The sequence below is a fragment of the Ranitomeya variabilis genome, chromosome 2, assembly GCF_051348905.1.
Source record: "Ranitomeya variabilis isolate aRanVar5 chromosome 2, aRanVar5.hap1, whole genome shotgun sequence".
NCBI classification, from domain to species: Eukaryota; Metazoa; Chordata; class Amphibia; order Anura; family Dendrobatidae; genus Ranitomeya; species Ranitomeya variabilis.
In genome coordinates, this window is record NC_135233.1 from 1,094,617,914 (window position 1) to 1,094,635,483 (window position 17,570).

At 47.8% G+C, this 17,570-nt stretch overlaps 1 protein-coding gene across 1 annotated transcript; it reads left to right on the forward strand.

Moving 5' to 3' along the window:
* Positions 1–478: 478 nt before the first annotated feature.
* PBK (PDZ binding kinase) lies at positions 479–16,084 on the forward strand. The gene is made up of 7 exons (XM_077291793.1): positions 479–647; positions 2,692–2,788; positions 3,881–4,023; positions 4,502–4,671; positions 13,274–13,403; positions 15,308–15,490; positions 15,570–16,084. Exons 1-7 carry the CDS (start codon positions 587–589, stop codon positions 15,770–15,772), a joined length of 987 nt encoding a protein of 328 aa, XP_077147908.1. The 5' UTR covers positions 479–586; the 3' UTR covers positions 15,773–16,084.
* The last annotated feature ends 1,486 nt before the right edge of the window (positions 16,085–17,570 follow it).

Below are 17,570 nucleotides of genomic sequence, written 5' to 3' on the forward strand. Positions count from 1 at the left end.
CACACAGGAGAGGATTAGATACACGGCTCAGCACACAGTATCACACAGGAGAGGATTAGATACACGGCTCAGCAGACAGTATCACACAGGAGAGGATTAGATACACGGCTCAGCAGTCAGTATCACACAGGATAGGATTAGATACACGGCTCAGCAGTCAGTATCACACAGGAGAGGATTAGATACACGGCTCAGCAGACAGTATCACACAGGATAGGATTAGATACACGGCTCAGCAGACAGTATCACACAGGAGAGGATTAGATACACGGCTCAGCAGTCAGTATCACACAGGATAGGATTAGATACACGGCTCAGCAGTCAGTATCACACAGGATAGGATTAGATACACAGCTCAGCAGTCAGTATCACACAGGAGAGGATTAGATACAGTCGGTATTTCTATCACACAGAAGAGCCCCTCCTCCTCCTTTGCCGCTGCTGGAGATGACGTCACTACGTGCGCGCTCTGGAGACGTTATACGCACGCTTGTCGCTCTAGGTGACGTCAGGCACGGGAGCGCGCTCGCTTCGGTTTGAATTGTGTCGCGGGAGCAGCTCGTGTGTAACGGCAGAAACGGAGAAGATGGAGAAGGCAGAAAGCAGCTTCAAGACCCCCTGTAAGGTGGCGAAGGGCAGGAGCCTCGGTGAGAGCGGGACCCCGGGGTGTCAGCGTGTGCGGGGCGGCGGGGGCCGTTATAGCTGTTATATCAGGGGCACTTAGAGGTTGGCGGCTCTGTGTGGTATATGGCTCCGTGTGATGTCATCAGTTATATATGAAGGACGAGGTGTGAAATCACAGTTATGTGTGTTATACTGGGGGTGGGGGCGTGGTACAGTGATGGGGTGTGTGTTATACTGGGGGCGTCGTACAGTGATGGGGGGGTGTGTGTTATACTGGGGGCGTCGTACAGTGATGGGGGGGTGTGTGTTATACTGGGGGCGTCGTACAGTGATGGGGGGGGTGTGTGTTATACTGGGGGCGTCGTACAGTGATGGGGGGGTGTGTGTTATACTGGGGGCGTCGTACAGTGATGGGGGGGTATTATACTGGGGGCGTCGTACAGTGATGGGGGGGTATTATACTGGGGGCGTCGTACAGTGATGGGGGTGTATTATACTGGGGGCGTCGTACAGTGATGGGGGGTGTATTATACTGGGGGTGGGGGCGTCGTACAGCGATGGGGGTGTATTATACTGGGGGTGGGGGCGTCGTACAGCGATGGGGGTGTATTATACTGGGGGTGGGGGCGTCGTACAGCGATGGGGGTGTATTATACTGGGGGTGGGGGCGTCGTACAGCGATGGGGGTGTATTATACTGGGGGTGGGGGCGTCGTACAGCGATGGGGGTGTATTATACTGGGGCTGGGGGCGTCGTACAGCGATGGGGGTGTATTATACTGGGGGGTGGGGGCGTCGTACAGCGATGGGGGTGTATTATACTGGGGCTGGGGGCGTCGTACAGCGATGGGGGTGTATTATACTGGGGGTGGGGGCGTCGTACAGCGATGGGGGTGTATTATACTGGGGGTGGGGGCGTCGTACAGCGATGGGGGTGTATTATACTGGGGGGTGGGGGCGTCGTACAGCGATGGGGGTGTATTATACTGGGGGTGGGGGCGTCGTACAGTGAAGGGGGGTGTATTATACTGGGGGTGGGGGCGTCGTACAGCGATGGGGGTGTATTATACTGGGGGTGGGGGCGTCGTACAGCGATGGGGGTGTATTATACTGGGGGTGGGGGCGTCGTACAGTGATGGGGGTGTATTATACTGGGGGTGGGGGCGTCGTACAGTGATGGGGGTGTATTATACTGGGGGGTGGGGGCGTCGTACAGCGATGGGGGTGTATTATACTGGGGGGTGGGGGCGTCGTACAGTGATGGGGGTGTATTATACTGGGGGGTGGGGGCGTCGTACAGCGATGGGGGTGTATTATACTGGGGGGTGGGGGCGTCGTACAGTGATGGGGGTGACCTCTCACCTTTCTGTGTGAAGACCCTCTGATATATGTTGGCCATATGTCTCATACAGAGGAGCAGTCGCTCGGCCCTATAGTGACGGTCGGGGTCCTGACCTGGGTTAACCCTTCCCCTCCCCTTGAGCTCTGGCCTGTGACTCCTCTATAACATGTAATGAGGCCACTGTTGCCCCCTGTTTGGTTCTCGGCCCACCCCTGGAGGGTTCACGGCTATTACTAGTGTGGTGAAAAGTCTGGAAGTCGGCCTGACAAATCCACAGGGAGTCCGGCAGCTTTTGAGGTGGATTTTTTCTTCCTAGTTTCTTGCTGTGTAAACGTTTCCCTGGGCCCCTGCCGGTCTCCGGGGCCCTCAGCGATCCCAGGGCATCAGGTGCCCGATGATGCACAGTATCTTTTCCTGTGTGACGGGTTTCTTTGCTGTAATCTCCGCAGCCTTTATCGTGTGACACTTGTGCTGCTTCAGATTCATATGAATCCCTGACCGAGACGCCGGGAGCGCAATTGTATGTATATATTTTTTTTCCTCTTTTTATCTATACTTGATCGAAATTAGAAAAAAAATTAAAGATTTAAATGGAGTCTGGTCTTTTTTTGGTAATATGCCAACCCTAGTAGAAAGCAGAACATAACAGTAACTAGAGCGGGCAGAGCGGCGTCATATCTACCGACTGTAATCTTCTAACACGGCTGCTCTGTTCCTCTATTGCAGGGTCCTCCGCACAGTCCCCCTCATTTGCCATCCCAGCCTCACCATTCATGAAGAAGTTTGGTTACGGCACTGGAGTCAGCGTCTATCTCATGAAAAGGTGAAGTCCACTGCATAAGATGCCCATCCAGAGCTGCACTCACTATTCTTCTGGTGGAGTCACCACATATATATATACAGAGTAATGTACTTACACAGTGACTACACCAGCAGAATAGTGAGTGCAGCTCTGGAGTATAATACAGGATGTAACTCAGGATCAGTAATGTAATGTACACAGTGACTGCACCAGCAGAATAGTGAGTGCAGCTCTGGGGTATAATACAGGATGTAACTCAGGATCAGTAATGTTATGTACACAGTGACTGCACCAGCAGAATAGTGAGTGCAGCTCTGGGGTATAATACAGGATGTAACTCAGGATCAGTAATGTAATGTTTGTACACAGTGACTCCACCAGCAGAATAGTGAGTGCAGCTCTGGAGTATAATACAGGATATAACTCAGGATCAGTAATGTAATGTATGTACACAGTGACTGCACCAGCAGAATAGTGAGTGCAGCTCTGGAGTATAATACAGGAGGTAACTCAGGATCAGTAATGTAATGTATGTACACAGTGACTGCAACAGCAGAATAGTGAGTGCTGCTCTGTGGTATAATGCAGGATGTAACTCAGGATCAGTAATGTAATGTATGTACACAGTGACTGCACCAACAGAATAGTGAGTGCAGCTCTGGAGTATAATACAGGATGTAACTCATGATCAGTAATGTAATGTATGTACACAGTGACTACACCAGCAGAATAGTGAGTGCAGCTCTGGGGTATAATACAGGATGTAACTCAGGATCAGTAATGTAATGTATGTACACAGTGACTGCACCAGCAGAATAGTGACTGCAGCTCTGGGGTATAATACAGGATGTAACTCAGGATCAGTAATGTAATGTATGTACACAGTGACTGCACCAGCAGAATAGTGAGTGCAGCTCTGGGGTATAATACAGGAGGTAACTCATGATCAGTAGTGTAATGTATGTACACAGTGACTGCACCAGCAGAATAGTGAGTGCAGCTCTGTGGTATAATGCAGGATGTAACTCAGGATCAGTAATGTATGTACACAGTGACTGCACCAGCAGAAGAGTGAGTTCAGCTCTAGAGAATAAGCATTTTGTTTTTTGGTAGATCACCAAAAGGTTTATCTCATTCCCCTTGGGCGGTAAAGAAGGTGAATAAACAGTGTGACAAGTCCAGTAAGAGCCTCTATGAGACGAGACTGAATAATGAGGCCAGAATTCTGAAAAACCTACAACACCCCAACATTGTTGGTGAGTAGAAAGTATGTGTGGAGTCGCTGTACCCGATAGTCCGGCATTTCAGCTGCTGATGGATCCATCATCTTCGCCTTGTTTCCTTTTGGTGTTAGAATTCAGCCGGGTAGAAGAAATAACCTGTAGGTTTTGATATAATCTGATAGAACAGCCAGAGGTTGACAGTCAGTACAATAATCACATAAATTACCCGATGAGCGGTTATCGCCTCTCTAAGGGGACTGCACTAATCACTAGTAATGTGCCGTAAATTAGAGAGAACCAATCTCAGCAGGTCCTGGCACTGTCCTGGTAGTGGTCCTGGCTTTTCAGGGCTTGTCTACCAATGTTCACATTTTTTTTCTGATCCTGTGGGTTGTTTTCTGGTGTCGGCTAAAAGGGGTCATCACACTTCCAAAAAATAAAAGCTGTCTGGTGTGAACACATCCTTACATGCAGTGACTCGCTCACAGGTTGTATCGCCTATCCTTCTCAGGTTACAGAGGCCTGACCAAGGCCAAAGATGGCAGCCTCTGCCTCGCCATGGAGTACGGCGGAGAGAAGTCGCTGAACAACCTGATAGAGGAGAGAAGCGAGAAGAAACTGGGCCCGTTTCCTGCCCACACCATTCTTAAGGTGGCCCTGAGCATGGCGCGGGGGCTGAAGGTACAGTGTCATAGCTTTACCCTAAAGAATGGGACCCCTTGTAATATAAGGGAAGCTGCAATGACTGGTAACAGGTCATCAACCCGTGGCCACCAGGATCATGTAGTTGGGGCCATATGAGGCACTTTTATTAATTTCCTGTCCCTAAATGAAAGCTGCAGAAACTTGGTCTTTTTGTAACCTAAATTCATGTATTTCTTTTCTTTTATAATCATTTTTGCCAAAGTAGCTTCCACTGAATATTTTGGACTGTTTGTCTTCTACATCCTCTATGTATCACAGTACATAGAAGGCTCAGGGTGCTGGACCAGTGAATCAATCAGTGATCTTCTCCCCTTGGTCCATAAGGCTCATCTACCTTCTCCTGAACTATCTTCTGTGATGAATTCTTACCAAGTCTAAATCATCACAGTAGATGGGTCTGGGGGAAGAGAGACCGAGCGGTACTGACCAGGGGTGAACAAAAAGATTTGCAAGACACTGGCGTTTAGTTTGGTAGCTGCGGACCCCCGTCTCCGATACAGGCCACAGAAGGAGCTCCCAAACGAGTCACTAATCCCTCACTATGTAGTCTATGTATGGTGATGCATAGAGGATGCAGAAGAAAATGGCCAAAATTCCTTATAAACCGCGTTTCCAGAAATTAATTTTTAGTTATACATTTTTAATTTAAGACTTTTCTGACATCATTAAATTAGAGGAAAATAATCCCCTGCCACACAATGTAGTTCAAGAATAAATGCTCACACTCGGTTGTAGTGCACCAATCGTCCCTCTACCGTCTGAACTCTGCCCAATATATAATCTCCTATATGGTCTACTGTTCCTGTTACACGGAGAAAGAGAGGGGCTGCATGACCCCTGAAAGCCCAATGACTGATATATCTGTCATGTAGGAGGTTGGGGGGGTATGGCGTGAGCTCACGAGCTGTCATACAACCTCCATCTGCCTGTTTATAGCAGCAACCGGAGCTGAGCTCTGATCATTGCTGATAACATTAAAGTGCCATTGTCGAGCATTACAGCGGCATTAAACCTATGCTCTCTTCTGTGCCCTCTGAGACATGACCATGAATACGAGAAAAAAAGCGGACTTGGTGTGCGCTGCCAGGAAGATGAGAATCCAATCCTAAGTATAAAATCCTTTTATTCAGACCATGCGTTTCGCATTCTCTATGGCCCCTTCCTCAGGTTGGTCATTATGCTTTGGGGAGGTATTTTTTTGTCTTCAAATCTTTGTTGTAAAACTTTGACTTTTTTTCAAAATCGCCATCACGTGCAGTTTTCTTCTGATCTATACTGGACATTTGGAACATTGTGAATGCATTTTGGATAATGTTCACTCGAGAACTCCAGGTAACTTAACATTGCGCTTTTTTTTTTTTTTTAATTGTGGACTTGCGGTGGTCTTACCTCTGTTCTCCCTTCCAAAAACTCTATTTCTCCTTCGCCTCATTGGGGGACACAGACCATGGGTGTATGCTGCTGCCACCAGGAGGCTGACACTAAGTATTACAAAGAAAGTTAGCTCCTCCCCTGCAGTATACACCCCTCTGCTGGCTCCCAGCTAACCAGTTCTTGCTTAGTGTCCGTAGGAGGCACACGGACGGGTCTGCTATTCAGACCCAAAGAACTCTTTTTTTCCGTTTTTTACTTTTTACTACGGTCGAATGGGGCGACGGATTCTTTCATGTTCCGATTTCCTCGAACCATCAACAGGCGAGCACGGGAGTTTTACCTCTCCGTATCCTCTCCTGCGACGTGGGAAGCCACTGCCTGAGCTGATTCTAGGGGCGACGGGCCCTTTCATGGCACCGATCTCCCCCCTCCCTTATCAGACGAGCACTGGAGTTTTCCTTCAGTATCCTCTTCTGCAGCCAGGCCTATTGCCGGACATTCAGCCCTGTCCACCAGGTTTTACCCTCGGCTGTACAGAGGCACCTTCCAGCGTGGCGTCCGAGCAGCCCCCACTGCATCACCACTGAAAAAGCGGATGATGGAAGGAGGCAGACGGTTCCTCTCCACCCCTCTTCTGCAGGGATGGTGGATGGAGGCTCCCCAACCCTGCATCGGCCTATCTACCCGGGCACAGCTCCTACCTGCAGCATCTGCCATGGTCCCCCTCTATATTGGGGTAAGTGCTCCGTGAGATTTGGGTGTTCCGACGGTCAGAGGAGGGCTCCATAGCGACTGGGTCCCCACAGAGCTTCGCGGCACTTTTCCCCTCAGTCTGCGGGTGCGCGCCGGCCGAAGCCATAACTTTAGTCCCCGGCTTCGGCCCTGTTTAGGCCGCAGCCCGGGAGGCCCCGCCCACCGCTTGCTCCCTTCTAGCGGCTCCGCCCCCCTATTCAGGCGCTTCTCGTTCCAGACGAGATCTCGGCGGCCATCTTCCTCCTCCTCCATTGCGGTCACTATTTCTTCTGGAGGGGGCTGCGGCCGGCGGTTTTTCAGCGCTGAAGTCAGCGCTATTCCAGTCGGGGGACTCAGAACCTGAGTAAGGTGAATCGGCCCCCCATCCCCGGCACGCATCCCGGCAGCATTAAGGGACTAGCTTTCCCTGTTTTTTTATATACTTAAGGCTGCAATTTTCTGGTGCTCCTGCACACTACAGAATGTATAGTACAGTATGCAGGCTTGCACACGGAGAGCTGTGAGTTCCCAGCAACGAAGCTCTCATGACTCATATTCCCTGGTGACTCATTCCCTGGTGACTCATTCCCTGGTGACTCATTCCCTGGTGACTCATTCCCTGGTGACTCATTCCCTGGTGACTCATTCCCTGGTGACTCATTCCCTGGTGACTCATTCCCTGGCGACTCATTCCCTGGCGACTCATTCCCTGGCGACTCATTCCCTGGCGACTCATTCCCTGGCGACTCATTCCCTGGCGACTCATTCCCTGGCGACTCATTCCCTGGCGACTCATTCCCTGGCGACTCATTCCCTGGCGACTCATTCCCTGGCGACTCATTCCCTGGCGACTCATTCCCTGGCGACTCATTCCCTGGCGACTCATTCCCTGGTATTTGCTACTCTGCCTCGGTAGTCGCTGGGCCCATAGGTGCATCCCCAGCTTTCCATGCCTTTTTATTAAACCCAGGACCAGCATTCCCTGGTCTTAAGGGTCCCCTAGTTTTAAAAGGGTCACATCCCCAGCATTCTCTGCTCTGCCAGAAGCCGGTCTCTTTTTCCTTAGTACTTAATCAGGCCAGTATGCCCTGGTCTTAAAGGCACAGGGACAGTAGGCACTGGTCTTAAAGGCACATGGCAAGTGTGCCCTCGTCTTAAAGACACATGACCAGCATCCCTGGTCTTAAAGGAGCATGACCAGCTTTTTTTGTTCTTAAAGGCACATTACCAGCTTTGCTGGTCTTTAAGGCACTTGTTCCTACATTCCTCTCATGACCAGTATTCCTGGTCTTAAAGGCACGTGACCAGCATGCCCTGGTCTTATAGACTCGTGACCAGTATTCCCTGGTCTTAAAGACACGTGTCCAGTATACCCTGGTCTTAAAAGCACATGACCAGTATGCCCTGGTCTTAAAGGCACGTGACCAGTATCCCCTGGTCTTAAACGCAATAACCAGTATGCCCTGGTCTTAAAGGCACATAACTAGTACGTCCTGGTTTTCAAGGCACATGACCAGTATGCCCTGGACTTAAAGGCACGTGACCAGTATCCCCTGGTCTTAAACGCAATAACCAGTATGCCCTGGTCTTAAAGGCACATAACTAGTACGTCCTGGTTTTCAAGGCACATGACCAGTATGCCCTGGACTTAAAGGCACGTGACCAGTATCCCCTGGTCTTAAACGCAATATCCAGTATGCCCTGGTCTTAAAGGCACATGACTAGTACGTCCTGGTTTTCTAGGCACATGACCAGTATGCCCTGGTCTTAAAGGCTCATGTCCAGTACGCCCTGGCTTTTAAAGGCACACGACCAGTATGCCCAGGTCTTTAAGGCACGTGACCATTATGCCCTGGACTTAAAGGCTCAGGACCAGTACGCCCTGGTCTTAAACGCAAATGACCAGCATACCCTGGTTTTAAGGGCACATGACCATTATCTCCTGGATTTCAGCATGCCCTGCTTTTAAAGGCACATGAACAGTATTTCATCTTACAAAAGGCACAAGACCAGTATTCCCTGGTCTTAAAGGCTCATGGCCAGTAACCCCTAGCCTTAAAAGCGCATGACCAGTATTTACTGGTCTTAAGGGCACATCATCTATCCTAAGCTGGTCACCCTAACTGAGCTCTGGAGCACTCACATGCTCCCTCTCCTACAATGGGAGCCGTCGGCTAGCAGGGGCCGCAAGTATTCTAGAAAAACGTACAGGTTCTAGAAAATCTCCATCAACATTTGACGGTGATGCACTGGAAGACCTCTAAGTAGGATACCATACCTGGTCGGAATTTTATGGGCGACGGGTCCCTTTAAGGGCTCCGATTTCCCCCCACACCTTCAACAGACGAGCACACGGAGTGTCGCCTCCATGTATCTTCTTCTGCATCCAGGTCTATCGCCTCAACCTGCCCTGTCCACTCGGAAACCTCAATTCTGGGGATGTACTGAGGCACACATTTGTGGCGTCCCAACAAGGAGGTTTTTCCCCCCTTTGTATCAGATGCAAGAAAGTGGACGATTCCTCTCCACTTCCCTGTTAAGAGATGGTGGATCGAGGTTTTTTATTTTTTATTTATTTTTATTTTTTTCCTTATTTTCTTCTCTGCACGATGGCAGAGACCTGCTTGTTACAGTCCCGCATTCTGTCACTTGACAGACTCGCCGGGCAGAATTTCTTGCGGTATTCCTACCAGTATCCTGGCCGGTGTATCATCAATTAAGATTCCACAGACGGTCGGATAGCAGGTCTAGTTAGTTCCGTCCTGTGGTTTCGGGTTTAGCGCTCTACCCTTTCTTAGCCGCCACATGGGTTGCTTGACCAAAGGGAGAGAATGAAAGTCTCCGGGTCCCAGACCTTATCTACTTCGTTCCACAGTATAGCTGGCCAATCAAATCTTCTGAGCGGGAGACTAGCAAGGGATCGTATCTCTTCTTCAAGCTCAACCAGCAGTGGAAGCATTGGCCAGGACAGTCTAGATCTAAGGGATCTTGGTTCCAAAATGGAGGGAATGAAAAGTATCTCCATTTCTGGACCCCAAACTTCTAACAACCTTTGACAGGGCCCTCTCTTTTTTCGGATGGAGTTCCTCCGCTCAGCCACTACTTCAACAGAGAAACGTGGTTGTTTTCTGGCATCCATCGTCATCCGGGATTCTTCCCTCACATACCTATTTCTCCTCTCTACTATAATCTCTTCGCCTTTCCATTCGCGAACAGTATTTTCACGACCTGGCCCTTCTGCCTGGCTACCACACCAGAGTGGTCGCAAGGGTCATGACGGTTGTCATGCGCTTCCTGCACCTTAGAAACATGGTCGTCCTGCCCTACTCGGTCGACTCTCTAGCCGCTCTACAAGGACTACGCTAAGTCGTCTATATCACTTGCAATACCCTCTCTCTTGGGCTAGCAGCTAAACTTAGACAAGTTTTTTCCTCATTCCCAGCCCAGCAGATCCTCTTTGACGATGATCCTGCACAAGAAGGATGGTAATTCTCTCTCTCGAGTCAAGGTCGTGGCCCTTCAACACGGAGCTTGTGCACTTGATCACTCATTCCCTCGGTTCATTCAATTAGCTAGGAGGGTTCCGAGCAATAAGATGAAAACGGAAGTAGTTTTCTTTTGCTCCGCTCGTTTTCAGCAAGTCAATCAGGCTTTCAAAAGGTAGTTTCTAAGCTCCTTCCTCATCCAGAGCCTTCTTCTGGTCCAATGGTTATTAGGGATACCAATGCCCGTCTTCTTCTCCCGATCATTTCTCTGGGGATCTGAACAGTACGGCCAATCCCACAGCAGGTCCACTGCCCTTAGGCGGGTCAACCATCCGTCTTCAATTTGGATAATGCCACGGCTGTGCCATACGTCAATCATCTCGCAGGTACCCACAGTCAAGCGCCATGGCCGAGGTACCTCGCACTCTCTGATGGGCCGAGATCTATCATTCGGTGATCTCAACAGTACATGTCCCTGGAGTAGAACACTGGGCGGCTGACATATTCAGCCATCAGGGTTTTCTCCTCAAGTGAGTGGGAACTTCACTCGGAAGTCTTCCTTCACATCTGCCTTCACTGGAGTACTCCAGATGTAGGTCGGATGGCGTCCAAGCTGAACGCCTATGTACTCCAGTTCATGGTTTGGCTGCAAGATCCAAGTCCATCGCAGTGCATACTCCGTTTCTTCCACGGTACCAATTTCCATAACTCCTCTTCCACTACGTCTGAGACCTTTTTGGAAGCGGAAAAGGCCCCCAGTGATCCTGGGAGACCCGCACTGACCATGTCAGGTTTTCTCGCTTGCGGTACTAGTATTTCTCCGTCTTATTTCGTCAAAATTGGAAATATGGACCTTCTCGCAGGGAGTCTCCACCTGTAGTTCTTCCCTACCGCGTACCGTTAGATCTGGGGGACCTTAATGGTCCTGGGGATCTTACAGTACACTCCTTTTTCGATCCAGAAAGACTTTACGATAAGGGAACGTCACTCCCCTTTCTTCTATGCGTTCTTGTCATCCTGATGAGTCTTCAGAGCTTCCCACTCTGTTCCTTTCAGTCTTTTTTCCTTATTACCATCTATGCATCGTTGCCCTCAAGCCATCCCATTCCCTCGTTGCCAAGGTGGTTTTGTATTCCCACTGTTGCAGGGGCATCGTCCTCTCATCTTTCGGCTCCAGTCCACACAACGGAATGGGTTCTCCATAATCTGGAAGAAGTGAGTGCTCCAAGTGGGTACGTATCGAGGACGGCGTCCTTCCAAAGGTTGGACACTTTGCTTGGGCTTCTCGATGGTAAGTAGGCTTCCCGATGGTCACAGGAAGGGTTTAGCCGGGTTCATCGGCCACGTTAGCCTGGTGGATTCTTTTCACCATCCAGGAGTCCTTCCGTGCTAGATGTCAGCCTATCTCCCTGTCTCAGGTCCGCATGCATTCTTGAAGCACTATAATTCACACACTTCCTCAGATGTGAGTCTGGGCAGGCGGACTTTGCAGGCCGCCTTGGCGCACTTGTAAGTAGCGGTTACACGGCCTGATCTGATGTTGTCCCCACCCAGGGACTGCTTTGGGACGTCCCATGGTCTGTGTCCCCCAATGAGGCGAAGGAGAAATAGGGATTTTTGTGTACTTACCGTAAAATCCTTTTCTCCGAGCCATTCATTGGGGGACACAGCTCCCTCCCTATTATTAGTTGTATTTGTTTTTATCATTTGATATGTTATACTCTCATATATAATGTGACATGCTATACGCTTATATGTTATTGATCTCCTACTGCTTTTGCACCGAACTGGTTAGCTGGGAGCCAGCAGAGGGGTGTATACTGCAGGGGAGGAGCTAACCTTCTTTGTAATACTTAGTGTCAGCCTCCTGGTGGCAGCAGCATACACCCATGGTCTGTGTCCCCCAATGAATGGCTCGGAGAAAAGGATTTTACGGTAAGTACACAAAAATCCATATTTTGGTCCTGAAAAATTAGAAAAAAAATGTAACCACCACCACGGTTATCATTTTAAGTTTATTCATGAAAAGATCTGCCTTATGGAGTGTGCCTGCCCATATAAAAAATAAATCATCAATGAACCTTTTGTAAAAGATGTGGGCCACCAGCAGGGAGGACTGGGCTAAGTGGGAGGACTTGAAAAGATTGGTGTCATTTGGGGTGAAACTAGTGCCCATAGCAGAACCCCTCAAACCTGTCGGTAATCAGAGCGATGAGATTGAATGTTAGAATTCTGTGCTAGACATGAACGTCAAATATAGTTTATGTATTTATAATATTTGATGAGAATTTTTATCTTATTTACCTAATAATGTGACTATAAAAAGTGCTGTCTTTTTTAGATGTATGTAATTTTTATTGTGAAACCAAGTCATCACGTCATCAATGACCCCTATAAAGGTCATGGACAATATCCAGTCATTATGTGCCTGAGGAAGGGGCCAGATCGGCTACGAAACGTGTTGGCTGGAATCTAAGGATTTTATACTTGGCATTGGATTCTAATCTTTCTACAGCACTCGCCAAGTCTGCGGCTTTTTTCTTATTTACTGTTGGTTCCAAGTCCCGGTGTTTCCGGCCGGTGTCTTCTGCGGACGTAGCTGCAGCTGACGGGTAGAGATCCTACGTGACGTGAATTGACATGGCGGCCATGTTGGTCCTCATTTTAGCTACATACTGCTATATGATTGTATTGTGTGTATGTGTATATATAATATATAGCAGTATGTAACGGGAGTTACAGATTCAAGATCCCCATGGAAATTTGAAAAAGAAAAGTTTGGCATTTTCCCATTCATATAAATCTGCTTGACTCATTTGGTAAAGAACAAGCGCTCACCCCGCCCCAGTGACTGGAAAATATAGGTTCTTAGAAAATGAGAGCGCCCCTCCGCCTGTCATACCTTCACTGCGCAGTAGGGGTTGTCATAGGTCAGGCCTGTATCTATGTTCTACAGTCTATGGTATCGTCTTATTCTCCCTTTTCAGTACCTGCACAACGATAAAAACATCCTGCACGGAGACATCAAATCCACCAACATAGTTATCAAGGGCGACTTCGAGTCCATCAAAATCTGTGACGTTGGGGTGTCGCTGCTGCTGGATGAGAACATGATCAGTGAGTATTGTGGAAGTCTATAGGAGGCCACGTGAGGACTCGGGGACCGTGGGTTCATTTTCTTAAATTGAGTCCCTCCTTGGGAGATGGAGAACCTGCAACCAACCCCACCCCCCCGCAGTCGCAGTGTATGGCCTGTCCGGTTGGGGGAGATTACAGCACCCACAACCACATCGCCATAGCGATTGCGAGAATCGGATCGCACTCGCCATTGCAAGTCAATGGATGCGAAAAAAAAAATCGTAAAGCGCATGAACCATGCGTGTGCCGTCTAATTTTTACTCACACCTCTCAAAGGAAACCTGACAATTCATCAGCCAAGTACAGTAAATTCACAGCCAGAACCCTCAGGATAGAAATAAGTCGGTGAGATACATAATCAGTGCTTTGTGTGTGTAGTTTTCTGTCCTTATATTTAGCTAATAATTACCAGCTGAGGGATAGCAGACAGCTGTGAGCTGTTGGTGTTATTCTGGGAAGGGGCCAATATCCATGGACCTTCCCAACCTATTAACATCAGCTCACAGCTCTCTGTTTAGCAAATACTGGTTATTATAAGGGGGATCCCAAAAAAATTATGTTGGGTTCCCCCTATTTTTTATTAAGCTAAGGCAAAGCAGACTTATATTAATAGGCATGAATGGACCATGGATATTGGCCTCCCATACTAATAACCCCAGCCATGCAAGAAGTGGCGCATCCATAGATGCCTTGGCTCTTCCCGATTGCCCTGGTGCAGTGGCAATCGGGGTAATGGGGTTGATGTCAGCTGTGTAATGTCTGCTGACATCAAGCCCAGGGGTCAGTAATGGAAAATCTTGTCTTGACTTCTTGTCATGCGGTTATTTGCTCGGCTCGGATCCGTATACAATGCGTTTTTATCATATTTTACATACTGCACTTTTCTATGTAATTTGCAGCTAGTTTACAACTAATAAAGCAATATATAGATGATAGTTATCCTGCAGATATATAATTTCACAACACCCTTTAGTTCCTTTCAAGTGGAGTTTATTCCACAGCTTTTATGCCTGTTTAACCTAATAAATAATGATAAAAAACAACATGGGGTCTCCTATTTTTGATAACCAGTAAAGGTAAAGCAGACAGCCGCGGGTTGGTATTATCAGGCTGCGAAGGTCCTTGGTTATCGGGCCCTTCCCAGACTAAAAACACCAACCCGCAGCCACCCCAGAATTGGCACATCACATTAGTTGCGCCTATTTTGGCCCTTAGCCTCCGTTCTTCCTCATTACTCTGGTGCGGTGGAGGTGTCTATCGGACGCCCCCCAATCCCCAGTACTGACCTCGTACTGAAAAGTTAAAAATACAAAAATGTATTTAAAAATAAAATACAGCAAAAGCACAAAAAGAGGATTCAAAGATCCTCCAAAAATAGAAAATACAGCAAAACAGGGCAGAGATGCTTACCTGCCTAGGCCACCAAACAAATGCACTCTCAGGATGCAGTGGACCCATGTGGTAGAAAAAACACCGGTGCAGCATAACCGATGAAGCAGCCACTCACAACCTACCAAATTAATGGAGGGGGTGGCTGCTTGGCACATTGCTGCACATAAAAGAGTGCATTTGTTTGGTGGCCTAGGCAGGTAAAAATAAAACACACAAATGGAAACCTGAAAATCTTAGAGAAAGAAATAAAATCAAGATACTGTCCCTCGTTTATCAGTTTATTAGGAAAAAAAAAAGTCCCACGCATGTCAACGTGCCACGATTCCGACGTCCAAAGCCTACAGAACCTGATTCTGAGGCTCCACAGGCTTTTGGCATCAGCTGTTCCCGTCTTCCTATACGTGTTTCACTCTAGGTGTCTCTTCCTTACTTTCTTTTCACCAGACTAGTCTTTCTGTGCTCGTTTCACTATTACTTTTCCTTGCTTCTAGTGAGTGATCCAGACTCGTATTACATCGGCACAGAATCCTGGAAACCCAAGGAGGCTCTGGAAGAATTCGGTGTCATCTCCGATAAGTCTGACATCTACGCCTTTGGTTTGACTCTATGGGAGATGATGACCTTGTCCATCCCTCATGTCAACCTGCCACCAGAAAACGACAATGGTGATGAAGGTGGGTGTTGTCAGGACCCGGCAGTGTAGGACACTCCGATCTTCGTCACTTTCTGATCCCTTTTTTTGTTGGTCCACAGAGGACTCTTTCGATGAAGACGACTTTGACGAGGACGCCTACTACGAAGCCTTGGGGACACGGCCACCGCTCAACATTGATAATCTGGACGACTCCTATCAGCGGATCATAGAACTGTTTTTCATGTGCTCGAGTGAGGACCCCAAAGAAAGGCCCTCTGCTGCACTGATTGTGGAGGTCCTAGAGGCGGAGAATATCCAATGAATATATTATAGGCCGCCATCTATCTGCTAAGTTGCCGGTTTTACAGTTTTAATGCTTCCATCTTCCATAGAAAAAGTTTCCAGTTCTGTTAGGAGGGTTATGTTGTTAAAAAAAGCGGAACTATAGAGGCGATAGTTGATTGAAAGAGCACCTCTAGAGGAGAGGGAGAGGACTGCACCTCAGATACAGATGTTTAAAGAGTTGTGAAAATAATTTTGTTTTTATGTTGTTTTGTCTTATATTTATGTTTCTAAGTGTCCCTATATATTCACATAATAATAAAACATGTAGTGGCCTGTTATAAAAAAATAATTCATTGTATGGCGATCATTAAATTCTGTACGATAATACTCTGTCCTCACTACCAAGGACCCTGCAGCACATGGTGTTATAGCAGTTATACTGCCCCTGTGTACAAGAATATAAATACTGTAATACTGCCCCCTGTGAGAACCAGAAGATTGAGGCAACTGGTTACACAAACCCCTGCACTTATTAGATCTGCTTCACCTTCCTGAAGTTTTTCGTCCTGAATGGTCTCAGCTGTTCTGTGTTGGCCGCTCCTCTCCTTTTTATATGCTCACACCTTGTCCTGGTGAATTGCTGTTGATAGTTTACATCTAACTTTTTTTTTTTAGTGTTGAAGGAGTAGTCTGAATTAGTAGCAGTCGTTGTGTGTTGTTCTCAGGACATACAGGGGCTTCTCACAAAATTAGAATATCATCAAAAAGTTAATTTATTTCAGTTCTTCAATACAAAAAGTGAATCTCCTATTATATAGTCACTACACACAGAGTGATCTGTTTCACGTGGTTTTTATGTTACTGTTGATGATTATGGCTTACTGCCAATGAAAGCCCAAAAGTCATTATCTTGGTAAATTAGAATACTTTATAACACCAGCTTGAAAAATGATTGTAAAATCTGAAATGTCCTACTGAAATGTATGTTTAGTAAATGCCCTCAATACTTGGTCGGGGCTCCTATTACATCAATTACTGCATCAATGCGGCGTGGCTTGGAGGCGATCAGCCTGTGGCACTACTGAGAGGTTATGGAAGCCCAGGTTGCTTTGATAGCAGCCTTCAGCTCTCTGGTGTCTCATCTTCCTCTTGACAATACTCCATAGATTCTGTATAGGGTTAAGGTCAGGTGAGTTTGCTGCCGATCAAGCCCAGTGATACTGTTGTTTTTACACCAGGTATTGGTAATTTGGCAGTGTGGACAGGGGCCAAGTCCTGCTGGAGAATGACATATCCATCTCCAAAAAGCTTGTCAGCAGAGGGAAGCATGAAGGACTCTAAAATGTCCTGGTAGACGGCTGCGCTGACTTTGGTCTTGATAAAACACAGTGGACCTACACCAGCAGATGACATGGCTCCCCAAACCATCACTGATTGTGGAGACCTCACACTAGACCTCCAGCAGCTTGGATTGTGGCCTCTCCACTCTTCCTCCAGACTCTGGGACCTTGATTTCCAAATGTAATGCAAAATTTACTTTCATCTGAACACAACACCTTGGACCACTGACAACAGTCCGGTTCTTTTACTCCTTGGCCCAGGTAAGATGCTTCTGGCGTTGTCTATTGGTCATGAGTGACTTGACACAGTGATGGAGATGGAAATGTCATTCTCCAGCAGGACTTGGCCCCTGTCCACACTGCCAAAAGTACCAATATCTGGTGTAAAAACAACAGTATCACTGGGCTTGATTGGCAGTAAACTCGCCTGACCTTAATCCCATAGAGAATCTATGGAGTATTGTCAAGAGGAAGATGAGACACCAGACCCAACAA

What these genes read in the sequence shown, in the direction of transcription:
- PBK (XM_077291793.1), top strand. Translation starts at nt 587, where the DNA reads ATGGAGAAGGCAGAAAGCAGCTTCAAGACCCCCTGTAAGGTGGCGAAG. An exon ending in GGCGAAGGGCAGGAGCCTCG is followed by an intron (nt 648 to 2,691) that starts GTGAGAGCGGGA and finishes CCTCTATTGCAG; the next exon opens with GGTCCTCCGCACAGTCCCCC. An exon ending in AAACGACAATGGTGATGAAG is followed by an intron (nt 15,491 to 15,569) that starts GTGGGTGTTGTC and finishes GTTGGTCCACAG; the next exon opens with AGGACTCTTTCGATGAAGAC.